General features: G+C 39.9%; 1 protein-coding gene across 6 annotated transcripts in view; it reads right to left on the bottom strand.

The window, feature by feature from the left end:
• The window catches only part of DOT1L (DOT1 like histone lysine methyltransferase), a 74,167-nt gene that overhangs the window by 41,703 nt on the left and 15,522 nt on the right, over positions 1 to 16,942 (bottom strand). For all 6 annotated transcript variants that reach the window (XR_004756361.1, XM_035348113.1, XM_035348111.1 and 3 more), the window contains exons 2-7: positions 16,373 to 16,416; positions 13,785 to 13,859; positions 11,129 to 11,192; positions 9,358 to 9,586; positions 5,956 to 6,050; positions 3,392 to 3,454 (exon numbers count right to left, since the gene is read on the bottom strand). Coding sequence is in view for 5 of the 6 variants with exons in the window: in XM_035348113.1 (XP_035204004.1) it covers positions 3,392 to 3,454; positions 5,956 to 6,050; positions 9,358 to 9,586; positions 11,129 to 11,192; positions 13,785 to 13,859; positions 16,373 to 16,416 (570 nt within the window). In the remaining variant the exon portion in view is untranslated. The remainder of the gene's footprint in view (positions 1 to 3,391; positions 3,455 to 5,955; positions 6,051 to 9,357; positions 9,587 to 11,128; positions 11,193 to 13,784; positions 13,860 to 16,372; positions 16,417 to 16,942) is intronic.

The following is a 16,942-nucleotide window of genomic DNA, read 5'->3' as shown; positions in this document are numbered from 1 at the left end:
CTAGCATAATGCACGAGAGTACAACAAATTTACAACAAATTCCCTCCGAATATGACAGAAGAGACTAGCAAAGAATATTATTCCTAACTGATCAGGAATCAGACATCAGGAAAGCAGAGGAGCAACTGAAACTAAACAATAGCACAAGGATGCAAATATTTATAGCAAGTTTAAACATTCACACTGAATGAAAAAAGAAAAAATCCTTACAGAAAGTTACTCTAATGATTTTTTTTCCCCAGTTAGAATCATGAGACTGAGCAGCCTGTCATTTAAAATGAAATTCAGACCATTTACTAACAGGATTATGAGCTATGATTACCTACACTAGCTGGAGATCAGGAGACTTCCCAAGTCAGTGTATGATGAGCAATCTTTCCCCCCACCTCCTGCCCAGAATGGATATTCACACTCTAAAGCTGCAGTGATAACCTATTAATAGCAGCTGTAGCTCAGCAGGAGCCAACGTGCCTCAGGACACTTTGGCAGTAGCCAAGTTTAACATGCAATTATCATCTGAAAGTGATGATGCAAAACGTATTTATTTATTTAACTCAACAGATCTGCATATATATGACTCTGCACATTGCACATAGAAAGACTCAAAAAATTTTTTTCTACCATACGTTTACCATTGTGGACAAAATGCAATGGAGATATAGACAGACAATCAGGGTTTATTTTAAATACGTCACTGGATCTTGCTCATCAGAATTCACGTGCCCAAGCTCAAATTCCAAACAAGCATATTCCAGGAGGGAGGACAAGGAAGCAAATGCAATGGTTGTAGACCTGATATGGGCAACAAACCGTAGTCTCACCAAAACAATATTAGTTAGAAGACAACACTTAAGACAAACAGATGACTTTTCAGAGAGGAATTAAAAATGTATTTGCATTGAAACCTAAAATAATCTAGACTTTTGGCTGATTAAAAAAAAAAGGTACAGGCCCAAGTCCAGGATTTATTGCTGCCTTATGTACCACAATTTTTACTTTTACAGCAAGACAGCTGTTACATGCATGAAGTCAAAATCACTGTCCACATTATTTAGACAAAGCAGCAGGTGGGATCTGAGACTTCTTCCCATTGAACTTCTGCCAAGCTTCCCTCCTCCAAGCTTTATTCTTTTCTCTCTCTATATATATATTCACATATATTTATGACTACCTAAAACACTAGAGTAGAATCCACAAGTTAAATGTTGCTGATCACAGACTATTTCAACATGTGCTTATTCTGTCTCCTACATTTGGAATTTTGGGATGCCACTAAACATTTAGCAGATGAAGTTGCTTTCTGGAAAAATCAAGATACCCGGCTTCTAATTCCATACCTCCTATTGTCTTCTGTCTGCATTATGACACAAGTTTGTTCTTTGTTTAATAATAGTCTCCCACAGAAGATGCTGCCTAAGAACTGATTTAAAAAAATACTGTTTGGCAAGAAAACACAAATGTAAACCTGAGATGTTTAACAAAATCTGTCTTGAAGCATCACTATGACAAAGTGATAGGAAACCAAATTTCATTAAGTCAGAAAGTGCTGCAAGTATTCAACACTTTCTTGAGTATGCAGTCTGCTTTTCTGGAAAGAGAAATTTTATTCTAAACACTTTTCTGAAAAGAGTTATAAGAGCCAAAGAACCTAGCAAAAAATAAATACTTTTGTTTCCATATAGTACCAGATTCTGTCACTTGGAATGCGCAATATGGAAATGCTTGCTGCCTAAGGCAATCAATATGCTTTCAATATTTTGGTCCAAGTTCCTCTCCTATTCTTTAAATTACACAGCTCATAAGCAGAGTATCTTCAGTAACAGTTCCTTTCATGTAATGCCAGCTGGGTGACACAATGGAAAAATGCCATATGGCCACTTCATGAAAAGTAAAGCATTCACTGTGTTTCCACAGCAGGAAAGAGTTAGCAGCCTGATATCAATCCTGCTACAAACTAGTCCCACAGCAAGCCCAGCATCCTTCTGAAGAAGCTCATGCTACACAGTGAAGGCATTTCTGGAAGAAAGCTCGCTGAGGCAGATGGCACTGTCACCTTCACCAGCCTCCTTCCCAAGGGGAGAGTTGCAGCATCCTTCATCACACGACAAGCCCTTTAAAAAGGGCTCAGGATCCCAGCAGAGCCACAGAAGACTGAAATAAAGGCTCACTCATCAACGACCTGCCACTTGATCGCACACTGCTGGAGCTCTGAAAGTCGTGTGGTTCAAACTGTTCCATTACTGGAATACATGGCAATAATGGCTCTGCACAAAGGAAAATGGAGAAGTTGTTTCTCAAACTCACGCATGCACCTCAGCTGCAGTACACATTGCTAGCAGCAGATTCCGAGCAGGAAGGAGTGCCCCAACATCTCTGGGAGATGAGGGAACAGCCCTGATCCATCCAGTCTCTTTCCTGAACATAGGGAAGTAGCAGGAGAAGCATATACACAAGTATTTTCAGAACTCCCAGTGGGCTACTATTGCAGTATGACTACGTACATGTCCTCACAGGCAAGTGATTGGCTAGAGAGCAGTTTTTTAATGACAGGAAGAGAGAGAAAAGGAAAAAGGGAAGGAAGAGCACAAAACAAGTGTATGGTTCTATACAAGCTTAAAAGTGTAACTCCAGAGTGAAAAACACATCCACAATGATTATTATTCAGAGGAAGTGGAAAGCTGTTCCAGCACTTGTCCCCAGCCCAAGACAGACAGATGTGATGACCAGTTTACTCCTGCTCTATTTCCACCCTCAGAGCACCTCATCCCAATCCTTTCCAAGTCAGAACTGACCGCCTGCCATCCTTCCTGAGAGGACAAACACACCCCCTATCTCCAGCTACAAACCATCTGCCCTGTTAGTTGGGCATGGAGTTTTCTGCTGATATCCAGAATTTCAAGCTCCTGCCACCCCCTCCATCTCCTGTCCCAGCTGACCACACAGCTGCCTGTGAACCAAAGCTTCAGCTTTTGTTCCTTGCAGGAGATTTCAGAAACCCAAGCAGGGGGATGCCATTTCCAACAGTCTACCCAGAAGACCACCCACACCATTATGGAGAAAAAAAGGAAGAAAAAAAAGTAAAAGATTTTAATACAAAGACGACACCTGGCAGCCTCACATCATGAACAGCAAAGTTCTGAAAGAATAAATCTTCCAAGAACTCAAGAAAAGCCCTGAAAGTACTTCCAGTAACACCATATCAAATGACAAATGAGACAGAGAGAGGGCCCTGGGAGGATGTCTCAGAGAACACCGTCCTCAGGACCAAGACAAAAAGCCAGGGAGCAGACATGACTCATACTGCTGCTTGGCTGGTGAAGGGCTGCAGAGGACTTTGTAAATTCTGTACATCAGCATGAAGCACAAAGTTTTTCAGTTGAATTTCACTCACTGTGTATTCTGCATGTTTTTTCCCATACCATTTCATCCACTTTCTGAACTCTCTGTCCATCGTCTAGAAGAGGGAAGAAAAACAAAGCCAGCAATTAGGACATCTCATTATCCGTTTCATTGCAGAGAACAGAGATGCAGCTCTGACAGTGCTCATTAACCCCTTCCCCATTTTTTTTCCATTAAAACTCAAAGGATAGACAGACAGACATTTATTGCACTTTATTTTCCTTAAGAAAAAACATTTGCAACAGTGTCAAGTCCAAGCTGTCATTTTCTTCTTTCCCCCACCCTTTTCAGCAGCATTACACATTTTAAGCAAGGTGATCTGAGTTGACACTGCTCACCACCAAAAATGGCACAACCTTAAGTAGCTGCTGCGCTGTGGCACGTAATCCCATGCAGAGGCGGCAGTGAAAGCACATCCGTCTAAACATAGATATCAAGGGAGCAAATGGGATAAAGACAGGTCTGCTGGGGTGAATGAGGAATCAGAAAGTGGCACGCAACGCAACTGCACCAGCAAACAGGAGTGCTGCACTTGCCAGAACAACAAGGAGTGCTTCCAGCTACATGTAAACAGACTAGAGTTGCAGAGGATCGAGGGCTACACTGCCCAGCCAGATAGCTGGCGCTGGTTTTCCATTGGCACCATCAAGATGGCTTGGTGCCTTACAAATAAACATCTCCACGTGTACAAAATCTTGTCCCCACCGTGTAAGCTGACAAAAAGCAGCACAGGTGACTTCTTTATAGCGGCAGTGAGGGTCCAGCTAAACCTAGACAACACATTTGAAAATGACACTCCAGTGTCTTGCAAGACTCAGAAAACCTCCTTATTTTTAGGAGATAAGAAGAGGAGTGAGCAGTTCTCAGAGATGTGGAGACCTGCATCAGCAGGTCAGTGTCCAGTGTGTATAACAGACATGTTTTAAAATTCTTTGCTTCAAGAGCACCCCAAAGCTTAATAGGGCAACTCACAAAAAAAAAAGAGTCATATGCTGTATGAACTTAATTATGAACTTTCTTTTCAATGAAAACTTAACTGAAACAAACCCATAAGACACTTCCTCTTTAGCTGAAGCGTTTCAAAGCAGTCTGCATTCATTATCACAGCAGCCAGAGGTACGTTGCCACAGCCAATCTGAACTAGAAGCTTAATTCAATCTCTTTCACAAATGTTTGTCAGAGCTGGGAAGACTGGTCCACTAGACAGCACAAGGCAGATTAGCTGCACACAGGCAGCAGTTCTCTAGTTAAATCTGACAGGTCATCCCCTGTAACTAGAAGATTAATGCTGCACATTTTGTTCATCCAGCAGAATATGAAATATTGGTGCACTTCTGAAAGAGAAGGTAAGCCACTAGTTAATACTAATATTTAATTTGTGGGGTTTTTTGTTTGTTTGCTAACCACTGTCACTAAGGCCTTATGTTTGCACAGCGATATGAAGGGGTATAAGTGCAAGTAAGAATTTGACTTTCCCTCTGTAACACTCACCTTTAAACTAAGCTTACTATTAAACACAGGTAGGGCTTCAGGCAAGTTACTTTCTATAAGTAACCAGAGGCTCATGCAGAGGAACTGCAAAGAGTGCTCCAGTTGGAAGTTTCCTCTGGGTCACAGCAGGGGAAGCAAAATGGATTTTTAGATCATTGTTTGATCCTCTTCACCACTGTGCTTATACATTTTTGCGCTCACCAATCAAAATAAGCATCAAGGATTTTATTTTTTTTCCTTCATAAGGTATAATTTTCTAGCTTGTACAGACTCAGTCAGCTTATTTTAACACCATGGAGGGCTAAGTTGCTGTTGAGTCTACTGAAGAAAATAAACTTCTTATGGTAAGGCATGACTAAACTTTGTTTGCTTGTAGCTCATTTGCCTTCCACGTCTGCCTTGGAATCGATTACCTTTGTGTGTCCCCATTAGCACAGAATTAAAGAAGTGTAAAGAAAACTGCCTGACTGACTAAATATTATGGTCTTCTTGTAAGACTTCATCTGGTGCCTACAAAGCAGTTATTAACCAGACACCCAACACAAGCCTCATCAGTTAGCCTACAACAGTTCAATAACCAAGCTGAACTTCAGCTGTGGAATACCAGAAAGGGACAGCACTGCCATAAGGAGAAACATAGCTTTTAAAAACTTTAAGGACCATTTGTTCACTCAGTTCATTCCCAGATTTGCTTAATGATATGGTTTCTGAAAGCCCTGTGTTAGAGCCTTTTCTGACAGAGGACTGCAGGTGTTTCGGTGAAGCCTACGCTGCATTTCCTTGTGATTTGGTCCTGTGCCATTACTGTTAAACAGCTTCATCTCCTGGTCCTGAAATCACTTCAGTAACAAGCTAATACTCCTTCTGTGCACTCAGCAAGCACTGCTAGGAAATGACTATGCCCACTCCTCTTTCCCCAAGCATGCTGTACTCCAGGTCTTCATGACCTGAAAAGCAAAAACATCTAGGACTGACACTCTGCTTTTCTTCCTGTGAGCTCCCAGCACTCAGCAGTAATTCTGAACTAGTGAGGTAGCCTTCACCAAGGCACATAATGCAACTCACCTCAGCATATTTGGCTGGAATATCAGCTTTCTCCACACCATAGTGATGTTTGCAGTTTGTGGCTGCAGCCACTTGAAGCACCACCTGACCCACACCTGCGGGAGAAAAAAAAAAAACAAACCTGAGAACAGGTTTCTGTAGAAAACCACTGCAAAGGGAGACGATAAGAGCTTTTAGAGCAAAGGCCAAGTCAAAAAATGCAGGTATTCTATGGGACAAGGCTTCAGGGTACAGCCTCAGCTCTCAATAGCTATTCCTCAAATTTAAACCAGACTCAAACCAATGTGCATTACTGAAATTAAGTCCCGTTTTCCTACAAGACATGTTACATGCTGAGAACCCACTTTTTAGTAAACGGAATTTACATCCTGGCTACGAAGCATGTGCTGCAATTTAACTTTTCTTGTAGAAAAAAAGAAAAAACTGGCATTACAGTTTTGAGATTTACATTCTTCAGTACTTTTATAATAGCATAAAACCACAACATGTACAGTAATGCTTATACTGATAAACATTGATGGCTACTTCTATTAAATATAGAGGCTCAGTTCTAGAAATTCACACAGGCTTATGAATAGCTGGATTTACATTTTTTGTCCACAAATTTTATAATCAAATCTACAGATTTTTAATTGTATTTCTCTATTTAATTAATTGAACAGTTAAACAAACCCTACCTCATCCCAAAACAAATACTTGGTGGTCACATACCTAAGCTATTAATTTAAAGACTAACTAAAATGTTTGTCTAGCAATCCTGTTATTAGCTTTCAACATGAAACGCAACACAAATTCTGAGAACAAGTACAGCTCATTTTTATATGGACTAATTTAGAATAATGCTTTATAAAATATGATAGGGTTCAACACTCAAAACAATTTCAGAAGCAACCACTACACTGACAAGACGCCATAATACTTCAAAGTAAGTGCATGAACTTCCTACCCAAACTCTACTTGCATCAGGCACACTACCAGCAGTAATTAGCTGCCATTTCTACACCTTCGTTGAATGCATTCCCCCTCCTCCACCCCAACTTCGGTTAAAAAGGAAAAAGGGAAAAAATTCAGTTAGATTTCTGCCTGTACAAGTGAGATCCACATTTTGCACACACTTAAAGCAACGCCATTCCATTTGTTAAAATATTCTGAAAACATCCAACATTCATCAATAGTACATTGATGCATCACGTTTTGTCTATGACTAACACAAAATGCGTTCTTGTCTCACCAGTGCACTTAATCATTCAGTGGATGACCACATGGGAAACAAGAGTGAATCTAAGAGGATAGCCGATTTGCACAGAAAACATACTGCTGTTTTCCATTTCATTGGCTGCCGGCAGGAAGCGGCACTGGTAATTGAAGGGGTGGAACTCCTGCCTTTAAACCATTACCACTATAATGCTGTCTGGCACAATGAGAACTCTCGTGCTGACAGTTTTTTTTTGTTGTTGTTTCACTTTTTTTTTTCTTCCTTATTCTCATTTTGCATACACATGCAGATTTTATACACATGCAAATACGGATGTACGAATTTCTGCAGGGTATGGGCAGAACATGATCGGAGGAATAAACGTTTCCCTGTTTCTTATTTCCAAAGAGCAAGGAGGACAAAGACTAAAGGGAAGATCAAGAACACACTGTACTGACAGAAATCGCAATACTGCATAACAAGTTACTAATCCTGTTTTTTGTTTGTTTGCTTTTTTCCCCTCAAGAAATAAACTGTACTGTGACTCCCATTTGCCTAATGATGATGCATACCTGCATAAATTCCTCCCGCTTCCACAAGTTTCTGGCATCACAAAGACAACAAAAACGGCCACAGCATCCTGCTGTTTAGCCACTGTTGTATGCATGTAACTATTGGAAGGACATTAACGTTATTAACAGCAATAATATGCTATGACTATGTTCATATTTACATTACACTCAATATTGCATTGTTTACAATTTTCTGAAGTTTACTCCCTTCAGTGTAAACTCAGGAACGATGCTGTTTTCAGTTGTGCAGTGCTCCAAACACTGGAAGTCAGATTTCTGAATTCAAACCGTAACTTTAATACATGACTCCACATACTCCAACAGCATGACACTGTTGGTCAGCCTCCAAGATTAAAGCGGGGAGAAGGTTAGCAATAAATACCTGACTTCAGTTCTGTTGGTACTAGGTACAAGTATTCAGCATTTGAGCTTGATCACACACTTCATCTTGTTACATGATCAGCAGAACTGCAAGGTTTCAGATATCATCTTCTTTAACCTTCCTGAACAAACAATTGCAAGTATCTATGGCAACTTTTTTTTTTTCTTCCAGATGGAAAATAGTTTATCAGATCTGATACCTTTCTAAAAGTCTCATTTGAGCATAAGCCATCAAACCAGGAAATCTAATACATAAATTCCACAGAGGGAGGAAGGGGTTGGGGGGACCCTTCCCTGATAACCCTGACTGGAGACCTACTAAGTTGTGGGGAGGAGGATGGTAGTCCTGCTTGTGTTTAAATATAAATTAGATTTGTTTTTTAACAAATTAAATACATTTTTAAAATATTTTTCCCAGAAGCCCTGCATCATACCAGAAACAAAACAAAAACATACTTCATTTAAAGTTTTGCAACCAATCCAGTAAAAGGGGAAATTCTTACTACTCCTTTCCTGCTCTAAACCAGATTTTAGCAACAATAAGAACATCATCTCCTTACTCAGTATATCTGTTCCACATGCATTTGAGTCATATCTGGTTTCTTTACCAGATAGAAACATCGATCTCCCTTTAAAACTCTAACCTAAACAACAAGATGCAGTTGCAGGTGATTCAGGCAGATTTTGTGGGGTCTCACAATGCAGCAATTAAAGCTAACCATAAAGTCTTTTTGACACACTGAAAAGTAAACTAGAGGGAAAAAACCTGCTTAATTCTCAGATTATATGCCAAGTGTTTCATGCTGTCATGGGAGAAGTCAGGAAATTATGTTTTCATATATGAATGGCATAAACTGAATTCACAGAAAACGGATGAATCCTTAAAAATGAAACAGCTGTTATTATCTTTTAAGCATCATTTTTAATATTGTTTCTTCTTTGTAAGTGTATTCACCAACAGCAACAGACACCAAGAGTTTTCTGTAATAAGGGTTTATTGCATTTGTAGGCTGACATTTCACCACAGGGAAGAACGTCTGGGATGTCTGCTTGGTCTACTTAATCCTGTCATGAAAAGCAGAAGCATCACTGGGGATTAACTAGCAAAGGTGTTTATTCTATAATGCAATCCTTAGTCCCGGTTTACTTTCCAAATGTGAGGTTTTGCCTTTTTTTTTTCTCTGCTCTTAAGAGAGGAAGTTAACAGTGAGCAAAAAGAGGAAGAAAAAAACCCTTAAGTTATTGGTCACTCACCACTGCCCAGGTCAACAAACAAATCATCCTCAGTCATTTTAATTTCATCTATCATTTGGGCCACTAAGTCGAAGGAAGTTTCTCCATAAACCTCTGGGGAAAAGGGCTCATAGTTGTTGAGTTTCTCAGGATCAGTCACCGAGTGGTTATACACTTGCTGCAGGATGTGACGGAGGAGCCCATTGGAGGGACGTGTGTTCAGCTTCATCGGTTGGGTGGTTCCCTTCCACTGCACGTAGAGGGCAAGAAGACATGAACCCAACATGAGAACAACAGAACATCACCAGAACAAGGCTGCATTTGCGTAACACAGAAATGAGAGAAATTCCCTCCCATCCCCTCTCTCACTTGGTCTGAGACGCTTTGTAAATACAAAAACAGTGAATATTACTAAAAAAAATACGCAATCATGATTGCTTGGTTATTTGTCTCACCTCAACTAACAGGTAATTTAAAATATGCCTGATAGAAACAGGTGGTAAAGAGAAAATTAAAAGGATATAAAAATCAACAGACAATGGAAAGCTTAATTCTGAACGTATTTGGAGTAGGAGTGAAAGTTTGTTCACCCCTTTTTTTTATTTACTGATCACCACTGAATATAAAGTCGCTGATGTTAACTGTACTGTCAACGTAAGAGCAGTTTTGTTTTCTATCAGGAATTGTAGGATGGGAGGGGATCATATGTACACAAACAAGGAGTGGCAGGAAAGAGATGGCAATCAAGCTTTCTTTTTTCTTCAAAAAGAAAACACCCCCTCCTAAACAAAGTTTTTAGTTTAAAAAATGTTTACCTTTCACTTTGGTAAGGGAAAACAAACAAAAAGGACACCTCCAAAATCCTGCCTAAAAATTCCTGTATTTGAAATTCAGATGGCAAGAAGAAAATAATTTTTTAGCAACTAAACAACATACAAACGAAGAAAACTAAATCCAAACCAGCAGTTTTTAGGGAACTTCATGCCCATAAAGTGAAGGAATGCCTGGCAGAAAGAGTCTTACTGCCTTGTGTGTTTCAAGTAATTCACACAAACACACTTGAGAGGGAAAAATATCCAGCCTTATTTTCAAAATTAAATAAAATACTAACATTAATTCATTACTCATGTTTTACTTTCTCCAATTCAACCTTTTAAAGGCATAAGGAAAAAAAAACACCTTGCTAAATTTGTCTGAACAGACATTACATTCTAGCTTTCCCCATCGGAGTGATCCTGAAGAACAGAGCAGCTGAACTGAATGGCAAGCAAAGAAATTCCTAAGCCATGGATCACTGCCACAATACACAGGAGGGTTCATATGGATTACTTAAGTACCCATAAGTCACAGATTTCCACATGCAAAAGTAAATCTGTATGATAAATCCTTGTGAAACATCTACAAGCTAAATACAAAGAAACGTTCTCCCCCACACACCACCACCAAATGTAACTCAGCTATTTCAAAGTGCAAAAACAATAGAGCTAAATGTTTGCACAAAACATGATAGTTAACGAATCTACAGTTCGGGGAACAATGTTACTATGTTTTTTCTTCCGATAAGAATGCCCTCTAATACAAGTTCTTTGACTGCCCTAGTGTGATCAAGAAAGCAAGGCTTAATAAAAGATTTATTAACTCCCCTAAAAAAACTGAAGTGATGACATACCAGCAATGCAAATAGACTGAGACATAATCCAGCCCTAAATCGGTCACACCTTTCAGATATTTACGATATGTGAATTCAAACCAGCTAGATGAACATCGTGGCATAACAAAGGTAAATACATACCAACTGATGAATGCTATCAATGGCTCGGTTGTACTTGTCACAAAGCCTCTGCATGCTTTCAAAGCTACAGGGGAGAAAGAATGTTAAATAGGGAACTTTAAAAGGCAGGTCTGAAGGTACAACTTTTAGCCTTTCTATCTTTATAGAAACTAAGTAGGTGGCTATTTAAGGTTTGTTTCTTGCAGTGCATATAATTACTTACACAGCTTTAGGTCACTTCATAGTTTCCTTTAAAAAAAAAAAAAAAGAAACTATGTACTTATGTACTGACCAGCAGTACATAATAAATAAGCAACAAGTTCTGCAATACAATGCAATCTGTGTAGTGGAAGAAAAAAGACACTTGCATTTTGGAAGCTGAACATTAATATAATATTAGTTCCCTTAGTGAACAGGAAAAAAAAATAACTTAAACTATGATTTATTAGAAAGTTTTCTAATCTCATAGTCCATTACTTTATTTTCATGTCCTCAGATGCACAGAAATTTAAGACATTTGTAAATTGTTCTCCTTTGCTCCATCAACTCTCCATGATAATCAGTCCTGGGGCAAGCAGAAATTAACTTTGTGCCTGAAAACACAGACAGAACCAGCACACCCATCAGAAAAGCACAGTGATTGCTTTGTGGGTTGGTCAGGATTACAGTCAGTTCAGCCAGATGCATTAACGACAGAAGCTGAGAGGATTTAAAAAAAATCATTTCAGGCAAGAAAAGATATTGCTAGGAACATCAGCCATTACATAAGCAGATCCCACAAAGCAACAGGGGAATAAATACAAGGAGTTACAGTGCAAGATATTTAAATCATGGCCATCCCCAAATCAAGAAGAGGGGGAACCATGGGACAGGAGAAGAAGGTGGCCCTTCAGCCTCTCATGAGCCCCATGTTATCGCTGCGCTGGCTAAGACACCCCACTGAGGAGCACTGCTGACTTCCACTTCAAGCTTTCAGCTGCACACCTTTAATTCAGCGTTATGGCAAAGCAGGAGTATGAAATGAGTTTCTGTCCACATGGTGCACACATTCCTACCATTCACCACTTTCTGTTCACATCCATTTGTCAGTCCATCTGCTACAAGCAATTTTTCCTGACAATTTTTTCAAGAGAAGGAAATAGATTGAAACTATTACTGAAATTACAAGTTTATGACTTCCTTGAAAAGTTGCAGAAAGATAAGGGAGGTGTGACTTGTGGGAACAGATGGGTTGTTTCTTTTATTCAGTATTGCTGCTGGCAACATGGACACCACCCAGTTAGACATGCCCAGCCAGGCCACCAGAACCACAGAAGTTAGCAAGGTGTGAATTGGGCTCTTCTCCCAAGCACCAGACAAGGAGAAATGGCCTCAACTTGTGCCAAGGAAGGCTTAGGCTGGATATTAGGAGAAATGTCTTCACTGAAAGGGTTGTGCAGCACTGGAACAGGCTGCCCAGGAAAGTGGTTGAGCCACCATCCCTGGAGGTCTTCAAGAAACATGGAGATGTAGAACTTGGCAGCATGGTTTAGTGGTGGACTTGGCAGTACTAGGTTAAGGGTTGGACTGGATGATCTTAGAGGTCTTCTCCAAACTCAATGATTCCGTGATCCTATGATTCTAAGACAGCACTGCAGTCTCCATGCATAAATAATGTATTTAATGACGAGGGATGCTGGATCCTGATTTCTCCTTCAGAATTCACCAGGAAGAAGAGAGGGACTCAAATATCTTGCAATGAAAGAGTTAAAACAAAATGCAGAAAGGAAGAAACAATACCTTAAACAGATTATGATAAAAGTACCTGCATAGGGCTCAGGACAACAGCCAGCGATAACTTAGAAAGGGATGGATTTTCATCTGTAATTCTCATTCTAAAAGTTTAGCCATGCTGTGGACTTGAACAAATTCAGTCTTTCCTATGAAAGCAATTAATGTTGTTTTTGCAAGCTACAGCTTGAGGGTCATCTCTTTGTCCAGTCTCAGAACAAAAAAAAAGTCACTGCACGGAACCTCAGACTTCTCCAGAGACAATGCAGGGCCAGGGTCTGCCTCTCCCAGCTTCAAGGTGAATGCCACGTACTATACATTCATTTTCAGCTGTTTGTGGAATAGGCCTTCACATGTAGCCACAACCATCCTAAAATTATTTCTAACTGTCCAAAAGAGCAGTATGAATACTTTGTCTTTTAATTTATCCCCCCACCCAAACAGCATCCTACTTGCACTGCATGCTAAGCAGAGGAGGAACGGGAAGGTTAACCTCCCACAGGCATGGCAGGCAAAGGACACAGTGCTGACAGACAGTTCTGGCATGCAACTTTCTAAACAGGAATTCTTAGTTACTACAAAAGTAGAAACCTCAGTGCCATTCAGATTCCTAATGCTGGATGCAGTCCAACAGCACAGATACCGATCATTGTTTTGGAGTGAGTAATTCAAACGTACACACCAGAGCTCCACTTTCTGCTGTGTAGAGTTTCCAATTATGTCCTTAATCCAACAGCCTTTGCCAATATTTCTATTACACATTTCCTACCAAAATAACTCTGCAGAATCTGAAGCCAGTTCTAAAAGAAAACTTTGGTTCGTAGTGTCTAAGAATAACTAGTTACAAACTGATTCACTATGAACCGTGCTGGCCTGTCCTCCTGGTGGGAAAAAGTATTCATCTCACCTTTTTGTGTCATAGTCAATTAAAACATAGTTTTCCATAGCAAGCTTGAGATCTGGGATTTCTTCACAGACCCACCTGGAAGGAGAAGAGAAATAGAATAAAAACAACATATCCAATTAAGTATAGCAAGGCAGTCTGTCTCAATTCTAGACAGGCACTGCTATGTATTACAAGAGGACGCTGCAGCAGACATGAAAGCTCACAATATTGTCAGGAGTAAGGCAGACATCACAAAATGCTAATTGGAAAGCTACAATAGTTCATCTTTGTGTTGAATAAACAGTAAGGTGCCCATAGACGTTGGCAGTAGTATGAAGCTCTTGAAATGGCACAGCTTCAAAATGAGGTGATAAACGTATTCAATTTATCTAAAAATATTCAAATCCATATATGATGCTAATCTAACATAAAACGTAATGCAGACGTGCAGGATTTTGAAAGGATTTTTAACAAAACCGATACTGTAACAAGCTTGAATGTGGAGAAGACATTTCCTACAGCACCCCAGAACAACACTGCCAGCCATTCATTGCAAGGATATTCTCCTCTGCGTAGCGCTCTAATCTGCTTTTACACTTTAGATGACCCAACCTGAAACAGATTTTCAAGACTAATTTTAATAAAATACCCCTTTTTCGTGCTGAATTAACAAAGCCCCATATATTGTTGCCATTGGTAATGGAAAGCTCACACCCTCTTGCAGTGCATCTGACAATGATAGGTCATCTGACAATGACAGGAGATCTTCAATCTTGAAGAATAGGAAGATTAATTCTTTTCGGAGACAACTTAAAAGCCACGTAAGCTTTGGGCACACTTTCTTCCAGAAACATAAAACCAGGAAAGCATTATCATCACCATCAAGAAACCTCCGAGCAAGGCATAGGATCCAACAGGAATGGAAGAGTTTCTTCTGCTAATACCTGGATGCATGCTTCAATTTTAAAAAGGTGAAAAATGACAAGAGATCGAACTGTTCTGGTTCCTTCTGGCTGACTCACTCTTTTAGATAATTAGATATATGCAAGTAAAAGAGAGAAGTTTCACAACCATGGCTGACTCTTCTGGTGAATACCTATATTCCCCCTGAACATTTCATAACTTTGATCTTTGTGTTTTTTTTCTTCTTAAGTTAGGCAAATGGGCAGTCAACAACTGCTTACTTCTATATCTTGAAGAGATAAATAGTTCTTTACGTTCGTCTACATCAGGCTTACATAACCACATTGTGGTTACTTTGCACAAGGCAGACAAAGGCAGTATGAAAGCCTGCTTTCACTGCTATCAGGTTTGAAACAAAGTTGTGAAACATTTATTTGACCAAACTGCTTTCTAACACAACCTTCCTCTTGCTTTCAGGTAGCGTAGCACTAAAAACACCAGCACAAATGACTGGCAACCATTTTCAGCAGCAGCTTCTCAGCACCAACACAAGTGAACTGGGAGTAGCAGCGGTAGGGCATCTTGCACCCAGGTTTTGCAGTCAGAAAAAGAAGATTTCTTTTAAAAATAACAAAGTCTCAGCTCTAGCCTCCAGCACAGCCACTACACATTCCCTCCTACCACAGCCCATGGTAAAATATTTTGATTTCATCTATGTAAGTGGTATTATCAACACTGCTACTTAGCTCTCCCACTCACGCTGGGCGCAGCTTCCTGGGCCATCTGGGACTGAGCAGATTCCAAGCTCAGGTGGCTCAGAGACGCTGCTCTTCGCATTTTGTCTCTACCTGCACTATCCAGCCATGAAAACCTTCTGCAGAGAACAGCCCTCAAACCCAGGAAGTCTGTACAGTAAAGCTCTAAAACAGTTAACATGAGCAGTTTTTAAACAATCTGAAGTGGATAATACTGACCTCAGGTGTCTGGGGTGTTTGTGTCAGTGTTTAATAAAGGTAGCTCTACAGCAAGTCACTTCCTAATCCTGCTGAAACAACAGCAAGCCCTATCATAACCACAGGTTGTATTGACCCTAATACTGTTTGGAAACACTCGGACTTCTTACTCTGTGTGTTTGACTTTCACCTTTATCCGCCCATTTTTCCTCGATATTGGTCCAACTCTACCAGCGGTCAAGAGGAATGCTAACAGGGACATCAATCCCAAAGGGATGCCACACCATTCCAGCAACAAGGAGAAAAGGGAGAAGGTGGGGAAAAGGATGTGCTATTGATTCTTCAACAGGACCACAACTTTCAACACATGCCAAAGATGGTTTTTTTTGTTTGTTTTAACTTTTCTTGTCTAAAGGTTAAACACAAACTGCCTTCACTGGTTACTGAAGCAGAGCTTCCTCAAAGCATTGCAATCTTTGCTATAAGCAGCACCAAACGTTACGTATCACTATTTATTTTTAATCCTGTTCAAAAGAGAATGGAACGTAGCAAGTTAAAACGAAGTTAAAGTTGGATGGGAAAAAGCTAGAGATTTTCATTGCAGAAATATCAATTCAGCTCAGAAAATAATTTAAATCTAAGATGTAGTTCTGACTGCTACTGCTGCCCTCCTTCATATCACAAGATGCCCATCCATCAAGACGCAGAAACACACAAGAAAGAGTTCTGGCAACGTCTGCACTGAACACTTACCGAATTGTCTCAATAATTTCATGAGCAGCATCATGGTGTTTGTCCTGAAATAAGAGGAAAAAACAGATGTTTTTAATAAAAAGACATTAGATGTGCTGTTCTTCAGAAGATTACAGGAATCAGTCTTTTCCAGTGTACAGGAGACAAGCATACCAAGGAAGGAGTCTTAGATTGACACCCACACCATTAAACTAATCAAAATGAGACCTCTAAGAAAAAAATAAGGCTTAAGGAATTTTTTTTTCAAGTCTCCATGAACTAGCATACACTTTACATGAAGGAATTATCATTCTACTTCTTTCTTTGATATTTCCTGAAATTAGGAACCGCATATCTGATCCCGTTGAGGATTTTATTGGTTTGCAGAAGGTACATGACTGCAAGCTGCACAACGAACAGCTGATTTCATTGACCTAGTAGCTGGTACACCCTCACGTCTCCAGATGGACAGTCAGATGAATGCAAAGAGAATGGCTTTCTAAAATAAAGCATCAGATGAGCAGTAGGAGCAGTATCAGTGTAAAAATCTCCCAGCACAAAGAAGAGAGACCTGAATACACAGACCTCTTT

This window comes from Oxyura jamaicensis, chromosome 28 (assembly GCF_011077185.1).
Source record: "Oxyura jamaicensis isolate SHBP4307 breed ruddy duck chromosome 28, BPBGC_Ojam_1.0, whole genome shotgun sequence".
Classification (NCBI taxonomy): domain Eukaryota; kingdom Metazoa; phylum Chordata; class Aves; order Anseriformes; family Anatidae; genus Oxyura; species Oxyura jamaicensis.
Note: the sequence above shows the minus strand (reverse complement) of the source record. Positions and strands in the feature narration are given on the sequence as shown.